Source organism: Candoia aspera, chromosome 7 (genome assembly GCF_035149785.1).
Source record: "Candoia aspera isolate rCanAsp1 chromosome 7, rCanAsp1.hap2, whole genome shotgun sequence".
Lineage (NCBI taxonomy): Eukaryota > Metazoa > Chordata > Lepidosauria > Squamata > Boidae > Candoia > Candoia aspera.
In genome coordinates this window covers 24,474,993-24,492,741 of record NC_086159.1, presented here as the reverse complement: position 1 = coordinate 24,492,741, position 17,749 = coordinate 24,474,993, and the positions used below count along the sequence as shown (strand labels likewise).

Below are 17,749 nucleotides of genomic sequence, written 5' to 3'. Positions count from 1 at the left end.
AATCCAAATCGTTAAAGATAAATGAAATCAGCCAAACCTTAAAAGCAATCCAGATAAATATTCTTAAACCCTTACCCCATTTCAAAATAAACCAGAGCATTTACATATACCCACAAGGCACTCAGAGCCTTTTTTCTTTAAAAAATCGTACAGCCCAACTGCCCCCCTCAAAAACTCTGACTTCTCTTCAGAACACCTCCCATACATAAGGACCCCTTCTTTTTCATGGCATTCCCCCAGAAGACCAATTTCACTTGTGGCTTGCAAAACTCTCTCTCCCTTAAATTTCTCCAACTCCACTATCCAATCTTCATCCAGCATCTCAAAAGAAATCCCAATCTTACTCACAGAAGAAACTTTTCTATCACTGTTGAATTCCTCAGTTTCATCCACGACATCCCCAACCAGATGACACATTTTGGACCTCATATTTTCCACAATGTCTTGAATGTCTTGCAAAAAAACTTGGTAGGAGTCAGACAGAATCTGTTTAAAATCTTGGTGGAAGTCAGAGAAAGTCTGTTTAAAATCTTCCATGTCTCATGCAGTAGATTATGCACCCCCTAGGAGCTTAACCAGTGAAAGTCGAAGATATGAAAAAGCTTCAGAATGTGTTTACACAAGCAAAAGTGAGATATTTATTTTATTTTTATTTATTTATTTAATTTTTATCCCACCTTTATTATTTTTATAATCATGACCATACCTAATACTCCTTCCTCCTTCTATTTTCCGCACAACAGTTGGGCTGAGAGAGGGTCACCCAGCCGGCTTTCATGATTGCCAACAGTTCCCAAGAGAAAGTAGAAACAGAAAGCTGAAGGTTCAAATCAGCCGATTCAACGTGTAGGAAAATGCTAATATCTTCAAATTTAGTACAAAAATAATAACAGGGAGACAATTATTTACTCTCAATCCTCCTTAATATTTGGAGGGAAAATGAAGTCCAAAACTTAAAAAGATTTTTTTTTAAAAATCCCAAAAATAAAAATAAGCACCAAGACAGCCTGCTTCTCCTTGCTGTAGAAAGCCTCTCTTGGGGTTGTTGTTTATTCGTTTAGTCGCTTCCGACTCTTCGTGACTTCATGGACCAGCCCACGCCAGAGCTTCCTGTCGGTCGTCAACACCCCCAGCTCCCCCAGGGACGAGTCCGTCAGCTCTAGAATGTCATCCATCCACCTTGCCCTTGGTCGGCCCCTCTTCCTTTTGCCCTCCACTCTCCCTAGCATCAGCATCTTCTCCAGGGTGTCCTGTCTTCTCATTGTGTGGCCAAAGTATTTCAGTTTTGCCTTTAATATCATTCCCTCAAGTGAGCAGTCTCGCTTTATTTCCTGGAAGATGGACTGGTTTGATGTTCTTGTAGTCCAAGGCACTCTCAGAATTTTCCTCCAACACCACAGTTCCAAAGCATCGATCTTCCTTCTCTCAGCCTTCCTTATGGTCCAGCTCTCGCAGCCATATCTTACTACAGGGAACACCATTGCTTTAACTATGCGGACCTTTGTTGTCAGTGTGATGTCTCTGCTCTTGACTATTTTATCGAGATTTGTCATTGCTCTTCTTCCAAGGATTAAGCGTCTTCTGATTTCCTGACTGCAGTCAGCATCTGCAGTAATCTTCACACCTAGAAATACAAAGTCTTTCACTGCTTCTACATTTTCTCCCTCTATTTGGCAGTTATCAATCAAGCTGGTTGCCATAATCTTGGTTTTTTTGAGGTTTAGCTGCAAGCCAGCTTTTGCACTTCCTTCTTTCACCTTCATCATAAGGCTCCTCAGTTCCTCTTTGCTTTCAGCCATCGAAGTGGTATCACCTGCATATCTGAGATTGTTAATGTTTCTTCCAGCGATTTTAACTCCAGCCTTGGATTCCTCAAGCCCAGCATGTCACATGATGTGTTCTGCATACAAGTTGAATAGGTAGGGTGAGAGTATACAGCCCTGCCGTACTCCTTTCCCAATCTTAAACCAGTCTGTTGTTCCGTGGTCTGTTCTTACTGTTGCTGCTTGGTCATTATACAGATTCTTCAGGAGGCAGACAAGATGACTTGGTATCCCCATACCACTAAAAACTTGCCACAACCATGACTAAATTAATGGTTGCTGAGCAAGGACTACCTGTATATTGCAGGTGGGAAATCAAAATGGCTAGTTATTCAGAATTCTGCCAGAAATGTATTTAAAAAGTGAGCTCCAAGGATAAAAAGAAGGGGAAGTCAGAAGACTGAAGTGCAGGGTGGAGTTAGATGCTAAGAGACATCACAACAAGCAAGCGGTCTAGGAAGCTATTCAAAGCATATTGAGCAGCAATGAAAAAAAGTAAGGTTATCTGAGACATGAAGGTAGAAGTCCTTTGAGCAAACTGGAGGATGAGGGAGCTGGAGCAGCAGAATTACTTGGGTATGGGAGGGCAGCCAAGAGAAAGAAGAAAAGACATACGGAGCTTTGAAGATTGATCTGGTTCCTATAGCAGCCTGGCATACAAAAATGGAGTGGGTAACAAATTACTTTTAATATATTACCCTGCCAGGCAGAGTCAGCTGATTATCTTCTATTGCATTGGACTGTATAAACAAAGGCATGAGACCTCAGTTTGTTACAAAAGAGGCCACGCAGTCAGAGGATGTAAGATGAAGGCAAAGGGCGCTCTCAAATCCTACTGCCTGTTTCCTGCCTCACCCAGGTCTCTATCCACCTGAGCTGACCATTGCAGAGCACAGCAGCAGCTTCCGTTAGAGCATGTCAATTCATCTGACTTTTTAAGAAATGTGGAATCAGCAAATAGGTGTGGCTTGGTATTGGAGGAAGTCCTTCAGTGTAAGTTAGAACAGCACACAGCTGGCTAGAACAGCACAGTTAGAACAGCACACCACTGGCTAGCCAAATACAAATACCCCATTTTGCTTCTGGCTATAAAAGATGTGTGGAAATTATGTACACGCACACATATATAACTTGTGTGCTTTTTAAGGCTCAGTGAAAATGCCCTACTCTCTGTAAGTAGTACATAACTCTTTCCTTGTCTGCCATCTTCCTGTCTCCAAACATACTATATCCAGCTCCATGACCTTGAACCAGAAGGTTCAAAAGGGGGGTCTTTACTAAAGTTTGATTTGATCTTAGTATTCTAGCAAATCAAAAATAAATTTGCACTGTTTTAGTTCATCCCTAGGTTTTATTTTCTTATGTAGCAAAAAGGTTCATCATGGCTCAAAACCTGTCTTATGAACAACTTCACCGAGGGAATACGAACTCAAATTACTTTTTCCTAACAAGTAGGTACCCTCCACAAACCTGTTCTCTGAGTGTATGTGATTATAAACTGGGATGTGGCTGCTCAAAAATCCAAAGGAGAAAAAGGTTAGAGAGTCTTATGTGCACTTACTAAGTTCTGCAATGCTTCCCACACGTGTAGCAAGCAATGACTGCTCGATGGTCCGCAATTCTGATTGGCTAAACATCTGGACATCTCCTGGCTTAATTGACCTTTGCTGTTCTTTGTGAAGATTCAGACTCTCTGGCAGGCAAGGAACACCTGGTGTTAAAGCAGAAAGAAGAGAGGAGGGAAATGTTCAGTGCAATTTTATAATCCAGACCATTGCAGATTTTCAGTTTAAAATACTGAAATATATAATGCTGTCTTACACAAAAACACAGTGGATTGATCAGTTAAGCCCATACTATGTATTCTGATTGCCAGGGACTCTAGGATTTTCCAGCCTATTGTTATAATAATAAAGTTTATTCTTATTCTTTAAGATCTTCAGCTCAACCTCAGCCCTGCTGTCCAGACGTTTCAAGCTAGAGATGCCAGAGACCAAATCTGGCACCTTCTATGGGCAAAGCATGTGCTCTGCCACTAAATCATGACTCCCTCCCAGTCCTAGCCAGCTGTTCCTAAACAGGATAATGCCCAAATGATGACATGTGTGTCATGGTATCACAACACAAGCTCCATGCAAGTACATAAGTGGTGAAGTTTATATTGTGACACACATTTTGTCACTTGTCCCCCTTGATCCTCCCGTGGTCCCCTGTGCTCCCAGTGTATCTCATGGTTTCTCATTGGGTGTGCTTGGCTAAAGAACAGCTCATAAGATTGTCTATCTTCCAAATCACAAACAAAACTGACTATTGCATCCTGAAATACTGTAGCTGTTACATGTAGATATACAAACATGGCTGGGAAATGTGTAAGGACCCTTTTTTTCATAATTGCAAAACAAAACCTAAATATAATAGAGACACTTGCAAAGCAAATTCTACACAAGATAAGTTCCCTCACCTCTTTTTCTCTTAAAATAGTCTTGTCCTGGATCAACAGAAGAACAACACATTTTCTTCTAACTTATAAGCAGTTAGCCTTTCCTTGATGAAAATGCAAACACCTTTGTCTGTGAAAAATAGGCTGTACATATGGCAATGATCTATGTTAATCTCTGAAAATAAAGTAACTGCCGATTCTCTTGCATAGTAACTAGCACCCAGTTACCAAAAGATAACCATTTGGAGATTATGCCAGTCTTGGAAGCAGTTCTGCAGCTAAATATATTTACACCACCACCATCACTACCACCCCTGTTACTGACAGGTTGCAGCAAGCAGAATTATACATCAGAAAGCTGATTCTAATCATTACGTCCAGCCATTCCATATAGTAGATTGGAATGTGTCATGCTCCCAGATCAAACGTTCCCAGAACACCTGATCAGACTCACATGCATGAATGAAGCCAACACATGTCAAGACTTGCGAGTCGGTAGAAGTGGGAGGGGGACAAGCCAGGAGTGTAAAAGCATCTTGTTTGGGCTATCTCTGGCATCCAAGGTCAAGCTGCCGGGCCATTGGAGACATCTGCACAGAACTGAACGAACTGGCATGAGAAGGGGGGCTGCATACCAAAGGAGGGGAGGGAATTGAGTTCATTGGGCTGTTTAACTTAGAGAAAGCGTGGGAACTTCTATTCACAACTTTTTCACTGTACTGCACACTGTACTCCATTAAAGAGATTTCTACTTTAACCATGTATGAATCGAATTTAATGGTAAACTGTGTAGACAGTCATCACAGAATAAACCCTGCCTTCAGGAAAGCTTTATACTGAGAATGAATCCCTATCCATCATTCATATATTCTGCAGGAAACAAGTAAACTTGGTGTAGAGAAGCATACTAAAAAAAACATTCTGAGAAATATTCAAAGATGAACCTAATTGTTATAGTATAAGCTTTTATGGATGTCTCTGGACAATTAATAGAAAAGTTTTTAAGGTGAGATGAGACTTTTCATTGCTTTTGCTACAATGGGCCACCCAACTTCTTCTCTGATAATTGTTTTTTTTAAAGTTCAGCTAACAAGCAAGAAAATCATAGGAAGAGTGATAATGGGCATATTTGTATTACTAACAAACTGAGTTAGAAATAATTATGAGTGCAAGAAACACTACAAAAAAAATTACAATTAAGTAGATTCAATCACAGGAATGTTTAATTGATACATTTTAAAAGAATACAAATATAGAATCCTTGGTTCCTTAGCCCACTGGGCAACATAAAATTATATATTCTATACAGCTCATCCAATCCATAGAGAGTTCCTAAAAACACTTATTTCCAGTCTAGTTCCTATGGTAGATCAACCCAACAATTGTTTCAGTCCCTTGGTCATTAATGACATCACACAATCCAACAACAGAAAATTACAGCGAAGCACTGATTGTGTATGACAGCTCTCTGTTATTCTGTTGGCCACTGACCAACTTCATTAGGAGCCATGCACTTCATGAACTCATCATATGCACTAGCTATTATGAATGCAAAAATTATTACTCGCATGGTATGAATTACATGGCACATAGGTTAGTGGTTTATGCTTCTGGAGGCTGTTCCAAATGGTTAGCTTGTCCTCTTTACAATTAGGCACATGTAAGAAATTGGTCAGCGCACAACTTTCACACAAAGAAACTGATTTCCAATCTGTCAAACAAATAGAAAAACCCAAAATACATATACACACCAAAATGCACGATCAGGAAAAAACAGGATGTTGACAATGACCACATATGACAACAATCTAGTAGACAGTACCAACTTAGGTGACTCACTAAAACTCAGTCCTTTTGGGAAAAAGGAATAGTTGCTTAGACTGAAGGTCAGAAAGGTTGTGCAAGCAATGGGGAAACCCATTTAGGTCTATTTTTCTAATAAATGAGAAAAATGTGAGATACTGTAAACCCTTACTTTCACATGGAGACTGCATGAGAATCCACACAAGCTCTTTCCAGAAAATGTTGACTAAAGATGACCTGTTCAAGCTGAAAACTTAGCAACCCTGGGGGAAGTGATTACTGAATATGCCTACTCTCTATTCCAAGTCTTTGTAATTTCAGCACTATCTTAATGAGCTGTATATTTTTTCTGCTTCAATAACACAGCTTAATCTGACAAAGATGCAGATATTCAGGCTCCCAAACTTAGATTATTTATTTATTCCATTTATATGGCCACCCATCTCAAATTCATGACTCTGGGTGGCTAACAATGTTAAAAGAAAACAGAAAAACAATACAAGAAACAGCAGCCCAGGGAAAACAAACTCATCTGTCATAAATCAACATAACCAATGTACAGGCTCAGCCCCACTTCCTGATCCTCAGGCCCAATGACAAAACCAATCTTTAAGGCCTTACAAAAGGCTGACAGGGTCAGGGCCAATTTGATATCTGGGAGAATCATATACCAAAGGGGAGGGGCGTGCCACGATGAAAAGGTTCTCTTCCTGGGCCCTGCTAGGTAGCATTCCTTAGCAGACAGAACCCAAACATGCCTTGTCTGCCAGACCTAATGGGATGGGTAGACCTAATAGTAGAAAAATGATCCCTCAAATAACCTAGCCCCATGCCATGAAGGCTTTTGTATCTTACAACTAGCAACTTGGAACCTGGAAGCAAAGTGGCAATCAATGCAGCTTGTGGAACAAGAAGCTTATTTTGTTTCACTAGCTATTATTGGCTTGTTTTTACCTGTCTTTCTAAATCAAAGAATCCAACACAACATCTCTATAAACTTTAATAGCAGAATCTGGTATAATTTGTCATTGGAAAATTATGCAATTAAAGTATAACTTTATTACTTAGCACAGCATTTGCTGATCAGTGTCATTCCAGATTACATTACATGCTTGAGCATCATACTTTGGCTCATGACTCTCTCCAAAAGTTCTGCATTATTCCAGTGATATATAAACTAGACTGTTTTAAGATCCAGAAAAGTCTTTGCAGATTACTCCTCTGCAATTACTGTCTTGGGCCATGACCTACACATGCTATCAAAAGAGGTTTTTTGTGTCAGGAAGGATGAGGTTAACTGCTCAGAAATCACACCTGAAAAGAGCCAACTGGAAGGGCAGTGCTGAGGGTCAAAAATATCTCCAACAGCTCTGTTCAGTAACGCCTCCACATTGTCCTCTTAGATATTACTGAGAATGAGTACTTGTATTCTCCCCTTAATGAGCAGATGAATGCACTTACTTGCTTCCCCTTCTGGAAGGTGATACACGGGCCAGGGCCTGCACACTTGTGCCCCCTCTCCATGAACCTAAGTGGAGCAAATGTGTGTGCCAGCAATGAAAATACAAAGAAAACTCTGTCTAAAAAGTTACTGTTGCTACTACTTTGATTTGAGGACCAAAGTTTGCATGTTTGAATGTTTAAGTATGCCTGCTTAGGAGAATCACTCCACGTTCAGATGGATAGAGAACAACATTTTTCTGAATTGGGATATAACCTGGTTCATCCCTTGCCTCCATATGTGATTGGGGTGCCACAAAGTATTCGAAGTGTTCCTGGGTATGCTTGTTTCTTGTGTACTAACAAATTCTATGAACTTAACTTGCAAGATTAGCATACTCACTGGCCATGTGTTGGTTAGTGATAAGCTTTAATAATTAATAGAACAATAGTTTTGACTAGGAATATGGACATGGTTTAACAGAAGAACGTATGTTTTGTAATGTATAATTATAATATATAGATCTTTATTTTAAAAACATTTTGCATGAGGGTGCTATAAATAAATAAATGAATAAATATTATAGACATCTCACAAGATCACCAAATCTTGCATGCTTTCAATATTCTTGCACTGGATTTTAAAGAGAAATATTAGAAATATTCTGAAGAGATTTCTGAATTCTTATCTGAAACTTGAGAGATGGTGGTGTTCATGAGATCTGGAAATTTCACAAGACTTTGGCCATTCAAAAAAAATTGTATTGGAAGAGTTCTTGTGGACATGGTTTTGACAATCCCTGGGTTAAAGATAAATATGTTACATTCATTGAGAATGATGAAGACCCTTAATTTAAGCTGACTACTATAAAAGGTAAAGTAGGAAAAAACAGACAAAAAACCATGCATAATTCCCAGCTTCTTCACCCTATTAGCTTATGGTTGCCAACTCTAAATGAAATCAAACCTGGAAATTCCACCATACCCAGTAAATGTGTTCATATGACACAGCTCTATAGGTATGTGATAAGTATGTAGTCATATACCTGCCAGAAGCTACATTCCCCAAAGAGGCAATGGCCAGATTAATAAAATGAAAACATACATATATACCTATCACACAATTTCACTTTGGAGTAAGCAACATTATACAAAGCACAGAAAAAGAGTGAGAAGCTCTGGGCATAATAAAGGCAGAAAATAAAATAAAATAACCCCTACACTTAATTTACATTAATGTCATCTCTCTCACTAAACCTTTCTATTCTTGCAAATAATTCTTGCTCCCACCACATCCATACTCTACCTCATACACTGTTAAAATTCTCACCTCTCTCTTTTTAAGGATCTCTTCAATTCCATTCAACCATGTCTTTCTCAGTCTTTCTTTCCTCTTGACCCATTCACTCCTCCTTCACAAATTTGTTTTGTGATTCTGCCTTTATTCTCCCTCTGTGACTGAACTACCACATTGTACTTCTTTCATAGCTTTTTTTTTAAATCTGTTCAATCATGTCTGATTCTCAGAGACTGCCAGGACAAGTCCCTGCAGTTTTCTTGGCAAGGGTTTTCAGAAGTGGTTTGCCATTGCCTCCTTCCTAGGGCTGAGAGAGAGTGACGGGCCCAAGGTCACCCAGCTGGCTTTGTGCCTAAGGTGGGACTAGAACTCACAGTCTCCCGGTTTCTGGCCTGGTGCCTTAACCATGACACCAAGCTGGATCTTCTTTCATAATAGTCACTCGCTTTTGTATTCAATCCACATTATTCATCATCCACGAATTCTTGACCTTACCCTTGTTTTACCACAGATATTTCTCAGAATCCAATTCCCACTATATCCACCTTCAGGTTTCTTCTGACATATCCAACTCTCACTTCTATATAACAAATTAGGCAGAAGTATGCTCTTATACACAGACATTTCCATTTCTTTTGACAAACATTAGTTCCTCACAACAGATCACATTCTGCCCATTACCTTTTTACCAGAATTTGTATATCTTAAAATTACTCTGCATTCCACCAAGTTACACAAATTTATCTTTTTGCTCTTATTTTTTTATCATTCACATGTAACTTGTAATTATTAACTCTAATTTCCCTGATAAACACAATTATTAGTTTTTGATACATTAATTTTCAGATCAATATTTATTGTTGTATCATACAATCTATCTAACACTTGTTGCAAATCATTCAGGTTGTCAACCAACAGCAAACATAGCCAGCGCACACAAATACTTAGATATTAAAGTCCGCAACCAACATATCTCTGATGTCACTGCAAGCATTCCTTATATATTTATCTATAAATTCAATAAGCAAAAGGGGATATCACAAATCCTTGTCTTACTGCCTAGTCAATGTTAAACCATTTTCTAAGTATTCGATTTAGGCTCATACATGGTTTATTTGCATTATATGCTACAGTACTCTTATCAATTCAGAAACCAACTTCTACTCCATATTCATGCAAAATATTACATAATTCAAACCTATTCTTTTTATCATACATTTTTTCTAAATCAACTTTCTTACATTCATACATTTCTCAATGAGCAAAAATCCCATATCAAGCATAAAGACACACAGCACTTGTACAGCAAGTTGCAGTAGTGGAAACCCGAAGTGACAAGGGTATGAGTGATGGCCAGAAGTGTGGGGAGTGAAAAAGAAACTCAAGATTCTCTTGCCTTGATTCTCTTTGGTACAAGAGGGAGGGAAAGAGAACCTGTCAGGCTTTCAAGGTTCTGTTATTACAGCCTGTATCAATCAAATATTTTTTTCCTCTGTGGTTTCTGTTACCTGACCTGTTCTGTCCTTGAAAGACTGGCATCCCCACTAACTTTGCATATACACAGATAAAGCATGAGTTTTTTTATAACTATCCAGGAAAAAGACCTTGGGTTCATAGTGAATAGGTCAATGAAGATGTCAACTCTGTACATGCAACTGTGAAAAAGGCAAGCTGCACATTAGGGATCATTAAGAAAGGGACTGAAAATAGAACCACCAACATTGTAATGCCTCCATAGAAATACATGCTTCATCCACACCAGGAATACTGAATATAGTTCTCATCACATTTGGAAAAAGATGTAACAGACTAAACATAATGCAGAAGAGACTAAGCAGGATGATCAGGGCATTCCAACACCAAAAAATGTGGAAACCATTAGCTTGGGGAAAAGGCGACTAACAGAGGACATGATAAAGTTTTATAAAATTATGCAGGGCATGAAGAAGGTGGACAGGGAAAAGGTCCCTGATGCTGACTGGAAGATAAATTAGAGAAATATTCCTTCACACAGCGCATGATAAGTATCAGTAGAATGAATTGGTTGGCTACTGTTGCTGTGAGAAACGTAATTTTGAACTAAGATGGGCCTTCACTTGATACAGCACAATCTTATGATTTCATGTTGAACTAAGGTATACCTTGACTTGATACAATATAATCTTACGTTTTCATGTTTGACATGATAGAGCTTTGATGTATTTGTTCTTTGCTTTGTGATAAAGCTTCCCACCTTGCCGACACAGAAACTGTAGTAGCCTGTTTCCTCTTTAACAACTGTCAGTTATGACAATGAAGCACAATGTTGATAGCAAACCAAACAGTGAAGACAGGTCTTTCCAATAAGGAAGTGACTAAGCATGACTGAGGTTTAGAAATATTAACTGGATGATACTTATGAACTACTGACCTCTTCATTTGGGAAATTCCATGAAATCATCAGAAGTCAAGCTTGACTCAAGGAGGCCACTTTTATCTTACCTTACAATATACAATATTTGATAGTCCTCAGAATTAACAACTCTTTACCAAAAGAAGTGGGGCTGGTCCTCTTTCAATTAGTCTATTACCAGCAGGCAAAACATTTTTAGGCAGATCCTTGATATGTAAATGGGTTTTGCCTGTAGAAGTTTATTTATTTAATTAAATTTCTCCACCACCCATCTCGTGCACTTGGGAAAATGTTGGATGTTTTTGCTGTTTTATGGATGTGTTTTTAATTGTTAGGAACATATATCTATTCCTGCCTGAAAAATCCAGAGGTAGAATTTAAATAATTATTCTTTTACTTATATTTGTAATAACATTGTTGTTTTCATTTTTGTTACTGAGTGCCATTTGTTGCCAGAAGGATGGGATATAAATCCTATAAATAAACAAATAAGTAGGCATTTAATTTTAGTGAAATCTGCCTGTAGAAATATTTTTATATGAACCACTTCAACTGATCTCTGATTAACTTTGCTTATTATTTAACAATGCCTTGGTAGTAAGGTAAGTTTGTGAATAATAAGATGCTTTCCAAAGTGTATCTAGAAATGTTTTGGTTTACAGCAGCCTTTCTCAATCTTCTGACCCTGGAGGAACCCTTGAAATATTTTTCAGGCCTCGGGGAACCCCTGCATATTCAGGCTCAGATATAGGTCAGAAGTTACAAAATTATTATATTTGTTTCATGGGTAGGCCTGTATATATGCACTAACAGCGTTCTTAAATGAAAAATAAAGAATGAAACTTACCTCTTTAATGTGAAGTTGCCCAAATTCGAAATAATTTTTTAAATAAATCATGATCTCCCAGGGAACCCGAAATGCCCTCTTGAGGAGCCCTAGGGTTCCAAAGAACCCTGGTTGAGGAACCCTGGTTTACAGTATGCAAATGTTATAAAAGTTAGTTGAAATTGCCTCAAATTGCTCCAAATGTTCATATTCAGTAATGATGCTCTATGCACGTATTAATAAATATGCACCCCCTATTCTTTTTTATTCTGTCTTTCCTTTTCTTCCAGTGCTTTATTGTTGTTCTGTGCCATGTGTGTTTCTTTTTAGAAATCACATTTCTTCAAGTAATTTGAGGTAGGAGGTGATAAAAATTCCTCACACCAGAGGGTAGTAGATTAAAGCAAAAACTCACTGTTACCAGACCATGACAGCAAATGAGTTCTAAGAACACAATGCTACTGCAGTAGATACTTTTCAGTAGAAATAATTCTCCATAAAGACCACTGGAATAGCTGATCTAAAATAAACGTGTTCTCCTCAAACTATAAAAGAGGATTTGGGGGAGGGGGTTATTTTGTCAATAAAATGTAACAGGTTTTTTTTATTATCCAGTGAAAACTGTATGATAGATCAATAACAAAGAAGTAACTCAGTATTCTGCATAAAAGTTAATTCTATTGCAGAAGTACCTGCACAGGGGAGAGGAGATGTTGAAAGAGGTAGATTACCAGTTGTGGCATTGCAACTGAACCCCCGCCCATTTGTTTATGTGTCAAAATGGCAACATACAAAAGGACAGGGCTTCAGCTGTTTTGTCTCAACTGCCATCTTGCCTTTTTGGACCCACCCACAACCCCAGAGATGCTGCTGCTGTACTGTGAGGGAGATGAAAATTGGAGTTCCAGAACTGAGCACTTTTGCCTGACAGAACATCCCTCTTGTAGAAAGATTATAAAAGCATAGGCAATCTCAGCATGTTCTAACTAATTCAGTTGCAGGTCAAGCAGGTAGTCAAGGAACTAGGGAGAATAGTGTGGTTTAATGGTTAAAAAATTGGTCTAGGAGTGGGATGTCCCAGGTTCAAATCCATCTTCAGTCACAGAAACTCACACAGTGACCCTGGGTCAGTCACTCTCAGTTCAATCTACTTTATAGGGTGGCTATTTTGGAGAAAAAATGAAGGACAGAGTGCTATGTATGCGTCCTTGAGCTGCTGGAGGAAAACCAGGATATAAATATAACAAATTAATAAAAATAAAATAGGCAACAAAATGATCCCACTGTACAATCTGGGATGGCCATGTTCTCTGACTCTATGGAAGATATCGCAGTCCTAATGTTTTACAGTAATTTATTCAGATTACGGTTATGCAGTCATTTGAAGAAGTCTTTAACTGGCTGGGCATTCTGGAGTTCCAATACCTTTGCTACTATTTTTGAACAGATAGATGCCCAGAACAAGACAACAGCAGACATCGACAAAAACTCATTTAATCTATATTTCTTTCAGGATTATGATATAATAATCCAAATACAGCACATGTTCATTGGAGCAAATGAAGAAGGAACTCAGTCTGCATTATGCATGTTCCTGTATGCTTTAACGTCCTCTCAGAAAGAGTACATTAATTCGTTGCAAGCACCAGTTTCTACTTATAGACATATGCTACTCAAACACTCCTTTACATTAAATCTAAACAAACCACTGAGCTACAGGGAAATGTCTGATTGACAGCTCTTTGAAATCTTACATAGGATAAGGAAGTCTGTAACAGTAAACATTTCTATGATTAATAATCCAGCAAATCAGGCACCCTTTATTTCAAATCCTGTTTATTCTAACTAAGCAGCAATTAGAGGAAAGAGATAGATTGCTCCTCGTTAGCATGAAAGCAATATAAATCCATTCATGTATCACTGCAATAAATAACACAATGAAATTTTTAGAACTATGTTTAGTATTTGGGTCAGGCCTAATGCCATGCAGCATTGCATTAGAAAGGAGAAAACTCTCAGTTGAAATATTATCTCACCCACCCACCCCCACACACACACACCTGTTTTTCATGAATGACTGAGTGCAAAAAAAAAATACTGTAATGCAATATATCAGTGGAACAAATGTTAGTTTGTATATTCAGGGCCCAATCTTCCATGTCAAATTTAGATATCATTTTGCCTATCCAGACCCATTTTGTATGAAGGGGTGTTAGGAAAAGTCATCACAATCTGAGTAACAAAACAGTGCAAACGCTTAGGTGACACTGCCCCATTTAAAGCAACTATCACGCTGAATGCCAAAGCAGGATAGTTTGTAGTCTTCTCAAAGGCCAACCTAATTCTGGGTTTTATAGCTATTATTAGACTTGAGGATTTATATAGGGACTATCATAGCAATCATTCTATTTTAATTTTTTCTGCCTAATAATTCCCCTCTAGTTATTTCCATCCTTGTATAGAAAGGCCATCTATATAATTGAAGTTATTCTTAGAACTATCCAAAACACACTGAGGCCTCTTGACACATTTCAACACACAGTTTTTATCTATGATATTGTACCAGGTTGCCGTCATCTTTTGCAGAATTTCAGAGACATGTAATAGAGAGATCCTGAACTTCAACTGCCTTCCTAATTGATCAAAGATACCCCACTAATCCTCCACCAGAAAGCCTCCACCTTTGATGTTGACCCAGGGCAATGACCACATGTGTTCCTTAGAGCTGTCTGCTATTCTGGGGACAGCAAGCCTTCAATTTTCAACTAGAAATTTTGAGAAGGCATCTTGTCTGCTATAAAACAAGATAGATTTTGGGAACGTCCTGCCAGTAGAAAACTTGGGTCTAGTCTTCCCACTGCTACTAACAAAATCTGTTTCCATTTTCATGCTGCCTGGCTCCCACCTCTTCCTCTCCTCCTCCTCCTCCTCCTCCACCACCACCCATCATCCTGCCTTTTCTCTAGGAAGTATGAGACAAGGTATGTTATTAATATAGGTAATAACAGAATAAAAAAATAGTCCAAACAGTTAATCCAGTTTTAGAATTACTCAGGAAACTTCAATTGTCAAATAAGGTAGTTTAAATTTTTCAGAGTTAAGTTTATACCATGAGGTGTATCTTTTTTCTCAGGTTAATACAGAGGTAGTCCCCAGTTTAAGAACAAATTCCATTCATGAGGTCTGTCCTTAAGTTGAATGTTTATGTACGTAAGTTGGAACAGAATTATTGTATAATACCGTATAAGTAGTATTGTGCAATTAACTCGAACCATTGTTCATTTAACTCAAATCATTGTGTATTTAACTCGAATTTGCTATAATAGGCTCCATCCTTAACCATGGGTTGTCCGTAAACCAGGTGTTCTTAAGCCAGGGACTACTTAAATGGCAATTTTTACTATTAGAAGCTTGCCGTCTAGGCCATCTTGAAATTAGCAATCAGACATGCCTCGTAAATTATAGAGTGTTAAGGAAACGGAATAGCCACAAAAAACTGAGTCACAAAATAATTATTTACAAAACAATAAGCCTATGATAGTATTTATAAAATGTTGGTAGAATACACTAAATTAGTCTCAAGAGACTATGGAGACATGGAAGAAAGCATTGGAATGTCCAATACATTAACGTTAATGGAAGACCACTATGGTATCTATATCCCCACAATTTTAATCTTCAAAATTAAGAATAACTCAACAAAAATACTTTATAGGACACATATGCAACTTTTTAGGAAGAAATTGGTGGGTTCAGCTAATGCTGGAAATGTGATGTTCAAAATGCAACACTGATTCATATGTTGTGGTCAGTGCTATAGTGCTTCTCTTTTGGACAAGTGACATGTAGTATCAATACAGGTAGTCCTCACTTAATGACTGTTCATTTAGTGACCATCCAGAGTTATGACAGCATGAAAAAACTGACTTGCGACCATTCCTTGCACTTACAACTGTTGCGGCATTCCCCACGTGATCGCAATTTGGGCGCTTGGCAACCATCGCGCATTTACAACGGTTGCAGCATCCTGCAGTCACGTGATTGCCATTTTCAACCTTCCCAGCCAGCTTCCAATAAGCAAAATCAATAGGGAATTGCGCGATTTGCTTAACAATCATGTGATTTTCTTAACCATGGTGATTCAATTAACAACCGCCACAAAAATGGTCGTAAAAGCAGGTCTGGATTCACTTAACAACCATATCACTTAGTGACCTAAATTCCAGTCCCAGTTGTGGTTGTTGAGTGAGGACTACCTGTAAATGCAGCCCTGATACAATTCATATTTATTGTAACTAACTTCCCAGGACTTCTACTGGTCACATTTGCACTTACATTTGATAAATTCTCTGGTATTTTCAGTTTATTGCTAGAGGATTAAATATCTTGCTTGAAAGTAGCATCCATAAAAAGAGATACATGACTACAACAAAGGTAGCGACATTAACAATGGTAAACATACATTACGCACCATATGTCTTCAAAGCAAATAACGATACAATAGGAAATAAGTAAATCAAATCACTTGGAATTCCACCTCTCCCCATTTCTGTCATGTTTCCCATTTCAATTTCTCTTTTTAAGAATTTTCAAAGCAAAAGCATTAAATAAATAAATAAAAACTCCAGGCAGTTTTGCATTTATGACTACAGTATATACATTTATTTTGAGTTTTTTATGGTATGTATGCTGCTGGTGAATGTTAGAGAGCAGGAGGGATGAAATGAAAATATAAAGAGGATTGACAGCAATTGATTACAATTCCTAGCATAAGTCAAGGAGGCATTCTAGCCAACTCTTTAACATGTGAAAATGAAGCATCATGTATGAATATGCCCTGAGTTTAGTCAAATCCTGGAAGGGCATTCAGGACGAAGAACACAGCAGGGAAGATAGTTCAGTTTTCTACCATCAGCACCATAGTAGAAAGGAAAACTCTCCTTTCTTTGCCACATATTAGAGAAGCTGCTGTTGATACCAACTGCAGCTTCTGTGTCTGTGTGTTGGGATGACAGTTAAGCCTACTTTTCCACTGCAACTATTATTTAGTTAAGGTGGAAAACAGCCACATTCAATTTAATATTCTAATAGCAGAATTTCAGAAATGGTGATTTCTTGATATGGAAAATGTAAACACTGGAGAAAAAAAGATTAGATCAGAGTAAGGCAGCAATCAGGCTTGCACCATTTGCAATGGTTTTTATTTGTTTCCTTCCTTCCCTGTATGCAAATCTCTAAAATGACTCTGAAAAATAGGATATTTCTATGTTTGCTTTTGCAAATCTATGTGGCAATCATCTCTTGTAGCTGATTGCAGATGGGGAACTATCAGGGGAAAAAATGCAAACCTAAGGGCAACCAAATCTATGCAAACTTCAAAAATGAAAGGGGAAAAAAGAAATTTGACTAGGCAGAAGAGAAAATGTATATTTTATATTTAATATTTGGCTGCTAGGCTTAGCTATAACAAATGATCTCTAGATCTGCAAAGGAACATGTCACAAAAATATATATTTATTTCTGGCTGATATAATCACAGGTGGGCATGTGAAGAAACATGCTTTCTTATAACTTGGTCCTTTTCTCTCTGATATCTCTAATATCTAAGTATACCTAGAGGAAAGAAGGAACATATCTAATTTTAGCTTGGTGAATTTCAGCATGTCCTCCCATCTGAATTTATCCATAATCCATGCTCAGCAACTTACCAATGAGACCTGCAGCGCAA

General features: G+C 38.1%; 1 protein-coding gene across 1 annotated transcript in view; it reads right to left on the bottom strand.

Annotated features, from left to right (window-relative positions):
* The window catches only part of ABTB3 (ankyrin repeat and BTB domain containing 3), a 231,344-nt gene that overhangs the window by 68,601 nt on the left and 144,994 nt on the right, over positions 1-17,749 (bottom strand). The window contains exon 2 of the mRNA XM_063308491.1: positions 3,385-3,534. Within this exon, the coding sequence (XP_063164561.1) occupies positions 3,385-3,534 (150 nt within the window). The remainder of the gene's footprint in view (positions 1-3,384; positions 3,535-17,749) is intronic.